The sequence below is a fragment of the Mauremys mutica genome, chromosome 1, assembly GCF_020497125.1.
Source record: "Mauremys mutica isolate MM-2020 ecotype Southern chromosome 1, ASM2049712v1, whole genome shotgun sequence".
Taxonomy (NCBI): domain Eukaryota; kingdom Metazoa; phylum Chordata; order Testudines; family Geoemydidae; genus Mauremys; species Mauremys mutica.
In genome coordinates this window covers 65,085,282-65,095,744 of record NC_059072.1, presented here as the reverse complement: position 1 = coordinate 65,095,744, position 10,463 = coordinate 65,085,282, and the positions used below count along the sequence as shown (strand labels likewise).

At 36.9% G+C, this 10,463-nt stretch overlaps 1 protein-coding gene across 2 annotated transcripts in view; it reads right to left on the bottom strand.

The window, feature by feature from the left end:
- Window positions 1–223: 223 nt before the first annotated feature.
- CAND1 (cullin associated and neddylation dissociated 1) overlaps window positions 224–10,463 on the bottom strand; it is a 63,774-nt gene continuing 53,534 nt past the window's right edge. For both annotated transcript variants that reach the window (XM_044978520.1, XM_044978513.1), the window contains exons 10-15: window positions 8,369–9,862; window positions 6,992–7,087; window positions 3,785–3,954; window positions 3,526–3,690; window positions 3,119–3,226; window positions 224–1,073 (exon numbers count right to left, since the gene is read on the bottom strand). In XM_044978520.1, coding sequence (XP_044834455.1) covers window positions 849–1,073; window positions 3,119–3,226; window positions 3,526–3,690; window positions 3,785–3,954; window positions 6,992–7,087; window positions 8,369–9,862 — 2,258 coding nt within the window. In that variant the 3' untranslated portion in view covers window positions 224–848. The remainder of the gene's footprint in view (window positions 1,074–3,118; window positions 3,227–3,525; window positions 3,691–3,784; window positions 3,955–6,991; window positions 7,088–8,368; window positions 9,863–10,463) is intronic.

The following is a 10,463-nucleotide window of genomic DNA, read 5'->3' as shown; positions in this document are numbered from 1 at the left end:
GGAATCCATCCTCCGTGTTGGGAAACACTGGCTTAAGAGACAAGATTACTTTCACTGTACAAATACCTGTAGTTCACCACACCTGCACTTAGAAAACCAGATTAAAATTTAACCCTCTTCCCTTCCTCTATGAATGCATTTTCTATGTAAAAATAAATACCTGAAAATTGCACTGGTACAGTATTACTTATTTTAACATGTATTATGAATAAACTGCACATGCTGTTTTACAGACAATATATATTTGTAAACTTGCTCATGCAAAGTTAGTGTGCACAACAGGGATATTAATTTTCTAATCCCCACACCTTTAAAAGTGACATTTATTTATGTCTGCATTTTTTAAACTGTGCCCAAACCCTCTGCAATATAATAAATCTTACACAGAAGAATTTCTTATCGGCCAGCCAAATCAATTTATGTAGCTGAAACACAAAAGAATAAAAGTTATACAAAAACATGGTGGTTTTGTTTTTACAGAAAGAAGAAAATTTAAAAAAAGAAAAAAAACATGGTCACAAAATTTTAACATTTTAATCCTAAACATTACTGGGCAAATGGATGTTGGAGCCTATTTCCATACACCATATGTTTTAACCTTTTATTTCCATTTCAAAATGTGGCCAAATCCACTAAAACATGAGTGGTTTACAACTTCTGGATCATGGAAATACGTATTTCTGGAATAAATGCTAGAAAAGCAACAATGGGAAAAAGCCAACTGTCTCCATAAAGGTAAATAAAGTGGAACAATGTGAAGATTAGATATTTTTCTGTTTCTTACTCTTAACCTGTCAATTCAGTGCATCATATGGTTCAACGTAATGGTCCCCATTTTGAACAAACATCTAACTAGTGTCCATTGATTCTAAGTTAGTGGATGATGAATCTTTCTGGATACTTTCAAAGATGGCTGCCAGCTCAGGATTAGAGCTTATCTGTGACTGAAATTCACTCATTAACGGACTCTTCTCTGCTTCTGGAATGGTTAGAAGGGCTGCTACTGCCCTCATGGCAGACCGCTTCAGTTCATCTTGTTTTTCAAACTCCTGTTTCACTGAGTTTGCCTTTACCTGTAGAAAAAGTAGTATATTTAGGAAGTTTACATTTAAAACTGAGCTCTTCTTAAACCAGTCAATGTAAGGTGTCTTTCCTTCCATATTACCACTTTAATTTGACATGCACTTGAAATAGTTTATACTGCACAATATTTTTTTTTAGGATGAAAAGAATATAAAGGTAACCACAGGAGACTGGACAGCTGTAGTGCATCTGATGTTTAGCAGTTTTGACTAAAAGAAACTTACAAATAGATTAGAGCCTGAAAATTGCAGATTAAGCAAAAACAGTCCTAACATAAAAAAAAAAAATTTCGGAGTTAGCAAATCATTACACAGATTCAAAGCAAATAGCAGCCAAACTGGTTCAATTTAGTAAGGTCAGTAACAACATTATAAAAATTACCATGAGTTGCAGAAGCACAAAGTAGAATACAGCAGTGGACATTCTGACCAAAGCATATTCTTGATCAGTTAGACCTTTTTGCTATTATTCCTTTTAATGGTACACAGACAGAACTTCATCATTGCAAGTCAAACTCTCTAAATCCATCAAGTGAAATAAGGAGCAGATTATTGGTGGAAGATGGGTAACAAGAAACTGTGTAGGTGATATGAAGGTGGAAGTTAATTATTATCTTAGGAGCCGTAGTCACGGATCAGGAACCCATTGTGCTAGGCACTGTATAAGCACAGAACCAAAAGATGATCTTTGCCTGAACAAGCTTAAAGATTTAAGCAAGGAAGTATTCAAAAGAAGGGGGGGAAGCAACATTTTACACTGCTCTCCTCCCTTCAAACTGCTTATTTCCCTTTTCAGAAGCAAGTTATAAGTCTCCAGTACTTTTAAACCTCTATTGTTAAAAATTAAAAAAAACTCTTCAATATTCCACATTCCGTTTCTACAATGAAATCTGAGTTTTCAAGTTGCTTAAATGGCAGCCAGGCTTCTGAGGGACAGAGAGGAGACCAAATAATCCAAAGAACTTTAAAAAAAAAATTAGAAAAAGTAAACAAGTATATTCAGATTAGAAAAGGGATTTATACCCTTTTCCTCACTATCTTCTCTTATAATTTTACAAGGAACTATTTTTCATATGATGTATTGCATGAGCCTCCCAAATTATTTTTGATCAATAACATTTAAAATTAAAGAGACATACCCTAACTCAGGAGTGGGCAAACTTTTTGGCACGAGAGCCACATCTGGGTGCAGAAATTGTATGCAGGGCCATGAATGTAGGGCTGAGGCAGGGGTGCAGAAGAGGGTGCAGTGTGCAGGAAGGGGGGCTCAGGGCAAGGGACTGGGGTGTAGGAGGGGAGCGGCAGAGGGTTCAAGGTAGGGGGTTAGGGTGCAGGGTGCAGGAGGCGTTGGTGGGGCGGGCTCCAGCCCGGCGCCTCTTACCTCAAGCAGCTCCAGGGTGGCAGCAGCGCACAGCGAGGCAAAGGCAGGTTCCAGCCCTCGCCTGTGGGTACTACCCCCAAAGCTCCCATTGGCCATGGTTCCCCATTCCCAGCCAATGGGAGCTGCGGGGGCGGTGCCTAAAGGCGAGGGGAGCACACACATCTGCACACATCCCCTCTGCACACATCCCCACTCCCCAGGGGCCGCAGGGACATGGTGCCAGCCGCTTCTGGAAGCAGCATGGGGCCACAGCAGACAGGCAGCCTGCCTTAGGCCCCGCTGCGCCACAAGGCTGGCAATCCCACAGGTTGGATTGAAAGCCCTGATGGGCCAGATTCGGCCCGCGGGCTGTAGTTTGCCCTCCCAGTGCTCTAACTCAACTATGCATAAACAGACTACTGGTGCACTTTATGTGAGTGAAGCTACTACTCTGGGCATGTTGCCTTAAAATACAGTTGAGCTGTGCACAAAGTCTACGGATGTAAACCTATTGTGGATCATCAGTCCAGAACTACAGGTAATACTAAATTCATATGAACAGCTTCTCAGACAGCAATATACTTCATATTCAAGTCTCAGGTTCATAACATTTCTATATAACAGCAAAAAGTTCAAAGTATTACTCAAGATCATAAGCATCAGTTAAAGACAATACCTTTGTTGTACATGTGGCACGTAAGGGTTCAACAAGCCTATCCAATCTCTGCAGTACTGCACTTGGACAAAGAGTAGACAGTCTCACCAACATTAGAAACGTTAGCATCTAGTTGGGGAAAACCAATTCAGAGATAATTAAGTTCTGAACAATTAAGGTCTTTTCTTTAGTTCACTATACAAGGAGTTTTAAAACAGCAACATCCTAGTATAAGTGTGATTCGCTATATATATCCCACTGTATATTTAAAAACAGTTTTCAGGTAATATTTATATCAGCTTTCTAGTCAATTGAACAATATTTGCACAGCAAAAACATTGCAAAATAGAAGTCACCATTTAGCCAACATTTCATATTAATTAGGTCAAAATGCTCAAGTTTAAGCATAAATGTACAAGATAATTTACCTTAATGTCATAATGATCCTTCAAACCATCTTCAACATGGTTTAGGAATTCAAATATGTCTAGCCTATCCAGACAGCTATCTAAAAGAGTGTACATGCACTCAAAAGCTGCCTTTCTAATGTCCAGCCCATCATCAACTGTATGCTTGAATGGTCCCATTTCCACCTGTACACAAAAAAAAAAATTAGAAAAGAATAGCTTTACTAAAATTTAAAATCAGCTTATACAAATATTTTGCAGTCTCACCAAGTTCACCTACCTCTCTTATTAGTTCCTTTCTGACTTTTGTTTCATTGTAAAGATGAGGAAGCACAGTATCTAAAAGGTCTCTTATTAATGATGGTTTATTGTGTGCTGCTGAATTAAACGTCACTAGGGCCACTCTCCTTACATTGAGATCTGGGTCTTCCAATGTTTTTAGAAAATCACCTGCAAATATGCCAAGAAATCAATTACCAAGAGATGTTTCTATTTGCTATTCTCAGAAACCTGGAAATATTTTTCCACATGGGATTTGTTTTTACCTTTTAATAGAGAGCTTTTTACTGTGCAAACTGTTTTTGATGGAACTGACATTGCTACATTTAGCAGCAACACTGTAAACTATACATTAACTAAAATCAGTTTAAAGATTTTAATAAGTTTCAGTTTACACAGCAGCATAACTGCCTAAAACAACGTGTGATGCAAGGCATGACTGCAGAAAGCATGTACAGGACACTAAGGTAGCTGGGGAAATCCCAAGTAATATTCATACTTGAATATGAAAAGACAAGAAATAAGAATCTATAGATGCTCCCCGACTTACACAAGCATTCCGTTCCGGAATGCCTGGTGTAACTTGACTTTTGCTTAAGTTAGAAACGTATCTTACGCAAAAAAAAAACAAAAAACCCACCACTCCTATTTCTAGCTTATGGAACTTTTTCCGTAAGCTCGGATTTGCGTACGTCAGGTTTACGCAACTCGGGGAGCGTCTGTATATGAAAAACACATGTACATGTAATTTATGGTCTCTCTCTCAATTTGAGTGACACATCCAACCAAATAAGGTTTTATACCTTAGATATTTAAACTGAGCAGGCAATATGCACTTAAAACAGCTACATGGCCATAAAATCTCATTACTTTTACAGAAGAAAGAAATATTAGTTATAGGGTTTTTATTTTCTTTGGGGAGGAGGGGAGGGGAGAAATCTGGCAAACTTCCACATGGAATAGTGAAGCATATGTGTAATACTACACAAGCTGGATATAAAATTCTATGACGTAAAACTGAAATTATACCCTAGATATATTATATATAATATACTGATATATTAGTGTAATGAAGTTGAAACAGAAATGTTCTGTTATGCAGAAATAAGTTTCATGAGTTTTACCAGCATTTATACTCATTTTTAAATTGATACATTTTTATTGTTGAAAGGTAAGCCTTGTTTAATACAATTTTCAATTATTTACAATCATGAAGACTGCCATCTCTCACCTTATTTCTTTGTTCCAATTTTCTTAAAACTTATACATGAGTAAGCCATTATAAACTCTGGAGTTTAAGATGAATTCTCTAATATAAATTCCTGAAGTACCTTCCAATGTATATTTTAAAATACCCTAGGATAGCAGAATCATCCACTGAATGTTCTTAAATTACCATGAAAAGAAGGATAATTCAACATATATTAAGATAAAAACACCTCCACAGGCTATCCGCTGTCCAGATCCTGTGGAGATCAGTAACACAGTACTTCCTAGACAGAATAAATGCACTAAGGATCACATCAATACTGCTTACTAAGTATTATGGGACGCTGCTATGAAGGAACAAAGTAAAAAAGGGAAAAAAACAGGATGGGTGACAAGCAAAACAAAAGTTCTAGATACCCTGTTTCTTTTTGTGTAACAAAAAAAAAAAAGAAGAGGAAGCAAGGGTGACTAAGGGACAGGAACACTGCTGGAAGTCCAGGAACAAAACAAAAAGTGGGCTCCTAGCTCTCTAGGCCAGCAAGATCATTTGGAGTTACTCTAGACAAATTCAGACTGGAAATAAGGCATAAAAGGTCAGAGTAATTAAATATTGCAACAATTTAACCAAAGGTCATGGTAGATTCTCAATCACTGACAATTTTTAAATCAAGACTGGATTTATTTCTAAAAGATCTACTCTAGGAATTATTTTGGGGCAGTTCTATGGCCTGTGTTGTACAGGAGGTCAGACTAGATGATCACAATGGTTCCTTCTGGCCTTGCAATCTATGAATTTCTTCTAGCCCTATGAAAGAATGACACTGGCTGATTCTGAAAGAAGGCCCCGCAAAAACTTTTCTAGGCCAGAGGCCTTGTTGCCATGCAGCAATTGTTTAGAGAACAAATAGTAAAAAAGTGAATCTAATGAAACCACTTGCCTCAAAGAACACAGTTCGCAAAGAGAACCTGAGAAAAACAAACAGTAATGGAAGGGAGAAAAAAATACCAGTAAGGCTGTAGGAAAAATGGACTCAAAGAAGGAAGGGAAGTGAATTAATTAATTTTAGAGAAGGAGACTAACAAAGGCTTTTGGACTATCACATCATTAATGGCGATTGTTTCTTTTGGCTACCCAACCAATTTATGAAAGACTTTCCTAAAACTTGAGGAAGTATAACAATAAAGCACAAATGTAATACAGATACACTGTAATATCTATTCCAGATACAGTCTAAAATAAAGCCCAGTCGTATCATAAGAATATAACCTACTTGGAAATTTGAAAATCAGACCATGGTTTGTATTTGCTTTAAAAATACATGATTTTATAAAGACTGAAAAGGTTGAGATCTAAAATAAAGTATTAAACACAGATGTGTAGAAATGATGTATTTAATAGATTCTATAATGTTCTCTCTGGTGGGTTTGACCATACTACACAATGCTGGAGGGTCTAGATCTACTCTTGTTCAAGAGGATCAGAAAGTCACGTGACAATGCAAAGCCTGTTTTTCCTCCTAAAAGACGTACTGGATTCTCCAAGTATCTTAGTTATTTATGGATCAATAACATTTTGACAGCCGATTGGTTTCTTCAAATAATGTATAAAAATTATATGTAATAGAAATATTTCAGTTTCTAATGCAATACATGACTGTGTATATACATTTTAATTTAAGATTTATCACTTGAAAAGAAATTTAGCAAATAAAAAAGTAAATGGTTAGCAATCTTGCAGCTATTACTATCTATTTTGAGACCTCAGTGGTCTATCCTGAAAAGTTACCATTTCCTTAATGACATCCAGTAAGCTTCAGTCTACAGTCTTTAATAACAGCTCTCACTAATAGTTATCATTGGTGAGTGTTTAATTCAGGTAACTGCAAAGCATTTTTTTTAAATGGATTCTTTACACTGCACACCCTGGTATAAAAGTTTGAATATTAACTGCTTAAAAAGAAACTTGGTTTTAATTTTAAAAAACATGTAAGAAACTTACCTATGCAGTTCTTTAATAGTGGATCTATGGGTTGTGGATGATCAGAAATCGTGAACTTCACAGCAGTAACCACTGAACTTCGAGCATATGATGACCCTAATACCAAACATGTCATTTTAGTTAAAAAATATTGAAGTTGCTAAATAATTTAATCAAATAAATTATATTATAAAAATCATCTTTTCTCACCACAATGTGTCTATTTTTCTAAGAAAGACACTTCTTGATACTGCTTTCAAAATACTAAGGAATTAAACGTTATTGATTGGCTGGCAAGGTGTTACTTTTTTCATGATTTTCCATTATTACATTTTAAACAGGGATTAATGTTAAATGTTAATTAGAAATATATTAAATAAACTTGTCTTCTATACCGATGTCATTACATAATGAATGCTTTAATTAAAAACAGGAGTACTTGTGGCACCTTAGAGAGACTAACAAATTTATTTGAGCATAAGCTTTCGTGGGCTACAGGCCACTTCACTGGATGCATGCAGTGGAAAATACAGTATACTTATGCTCAAATTTGTTAGGCTCTAAGGTGCCACAAGTACGCCTGTTCTTTTTGCGGATACAGACTAGCACGGCTGCTACTCTGAAACCTTAATTAAAAACGTATCCCAAATAGATCCAGCTGTAGTTCTACAAAGGAATTCTTTGTTCTAAACAAATGTAAATATCTGTATATATCAATACAACCCTAGAGGTGCAATTACTGTATTGAACTATATACAATGAATATATATATATATATATATCCATCCTTCAGCCCTTATCCTTATATTTCAGAAGTCTTTTGATTATGCCCCAAACTGTTTGTATGCTGCATTTGAAAAAAAAATTGCTGTCTCCATGTTCTTTAGAACTATTTACATGATTTAGTTTACAACTCTTCACTAATAAAACCACCATTATATTATTTCAAAAGCCAGATTCTCATTATCAAAGTATAGAAGCAACTCACATTATATACTACCTACTTCCTCCAGTGTAAGGTAAATGTTATTCTAAAAACAATGACCATTCAAATACTTATTTGTAAAGCACAAATCTAATAAAATCTATACAATATTCAATTGGATAATTAACAAAAATTTCAGATCAATGCTCCATAATGTATAATGAAATTTAAATGCCTCATTTCTTATGCCTTCATGCATATGTAAAATCAGGCGTCAAGAGGCAGCATGATATCATTTGCTGAAATTTTCTGGAAGCAGTCCACAATTCAAGAAGAGATTTTTCATACAATAAAACTCAAGTGTAAGCTACCGAGTATAGCTTAACTAACTCAGTCAGAAGTACAAAACTTCTTCCTTTCTCTTAACAGACAGCCTCTAGAGAGAGAGAGAGAGAGAGAGAATGACAGCCTACCTGATGCCAAATATCCCTTGAGCCGTGGTAGCAGAGTCTCTGGGTCTATTAACGTAAGCTTGCCCAAGCATTCAGCAACAACATTCCTGGTACCCTCTTCTGCACACTCACAGTGTTTCAGCAGTAAGGCCCAGATGTTCTCAACATATGGTTTGAGGCCTACCACTGATGCAGAGCTAATTATTTCTTTCAAGGAATGGAGAAGTAGGTATTGCCTCTTAGGCTGACTGGTTATTTCTTGTAAGACAAATGGTAGATATTCAGGAAGATTGCCAACACTAATACTGCCAAGGGCATAAGATGCTGCAGATTTGACTTCTTCACTTGGAGAGGAGAATGCTTCTAGTATTACAGACTTGAGCTCAATTTGTCCACTTAGATCAATGTGATGCCCAACTTCTCCAAGAGACAGCAAAGCTAAAAGACGAATAGAATCTGTGGACCTTGAATTCTTGACATCTTGAATGAACTGACCTACTACAGCTGGTCCCTCTTTAGGGCAAGCGCGTGTAAGGGCAGCTACACATTTGGCAATGGAATAATAAGACTGCTTGTGAGTAAGTGCAGTGCTCTGCGAGTACACTGGACCTGTTAACATGCGTAATAAATCCATATATCCTAAGTTATTTGTTCCAGTCACAACCAAAGCTTGGAAAAATTCTAGCATAGCACTAAGTGCTCCACCCTGCAATAATGGTGATCTCACCAGGCCAATAAGTTCATTAAGAATAGACCCACTGATCTTTGAGAGGGAGGAAGGATACACTTTAGCCAGTGTAGTCAGAAAACTGATGGCCATCTGTGAAACGTGCATATCACTTTCATTGATAAGAGGTGGAAGCTCATCCAGGACAGCATCAATCATGGCAGCTGTCAAGCTGTCACTGTAATTTTTAATTAAGATATCTAGAGCGGAAAGCGTGCCTAGTTTCAAAGCTCGCTGGTTCTTTCTGAGGAAAGAGGCAAGGATAGGAACTCCTTCCCCAAGGATTGGTCTCAGATCTATCTTCAAAGGAGAGCCAGCAATCAGCGTCAAAGCCTTCACTGTAGTTAAGCGAGTAATCTCATTCTTTAGTCTCTCTAGGAAGATCTGAAGCGTAGTAGGCAGGTCAGTGCCCAGATTATCACCCAGGCTGCAGATGATCTGGCCCATACAGGAGATTGCCCTCTCTTTTACTTCCTGATCAATGTCAGCAGCCTTCAGTCTCTTGATGGTGCAAGTAAACAAATCTTTGATGTAAGGTGTGGCATCAAAGGAAGAAGGCTGGTCTAAAGGACGAATGACCTTCACAAGCTGCTGTGTAACCAGAAGTGCCTCTGATGTTATCTTGTAAAAAGGGTCTCCAACACAAGCTACAACTGGAGGCACCAGTGCTTGAACATGAGGATGGAAGACTTGGGGAGAATGGTTACACAGGATCACGTACAGACAAGACAAAGCATCAATCTTCAAATTAGAGGAACTTGATTTGTCATTCAGTGAAAAAATTATCCCTGTAAAAGAAAAGAGATTGTTATTTATGTATTTATTTTTAACATCAGAAATCACAAAAAGTCCTAAAGAACGCAGCCAAATCATAACAACATTTTCTGCTCTTAAACATTTCCTTCCAGAAAGCCTTTCCCACCTTTGATTTAAAGTAATAAACTTTCCGAACTTCTTCCACTCAGGCAGCACACAGGCCATTTGATGGCTTGTGCTGTCTTATTCTTTTAATTACTAGAGGAAATTCTGAACACAAGTGCTCAAAATGACCATACTTAAAATATGTGCATGTGTACACACACATTCCTAGCAACTTCATGAGACTGAAACAAGTTAGAAGTTTTAGCTGCATCTAAAGACTGACATATACTTAATCGTTTTATATAAAAAGTGTCATTCTCTGAAAAGTGATTATATAAAAGTGACATAGAAGACTGCATATTTGTAGCTTCTCGGTAGCTTTTATCAAAATTTGTCTAGTTTACCAATAAGAGTTTTTTAGCTACCAGCCCTGTAAATTCTACAACAAATCTGAAAGTAAAGCTTTTTTTTTTTTTTTTTTTGCTCATCCACCACAACCAGTGGTAAAGATTCTGCATGAGTGGTAAA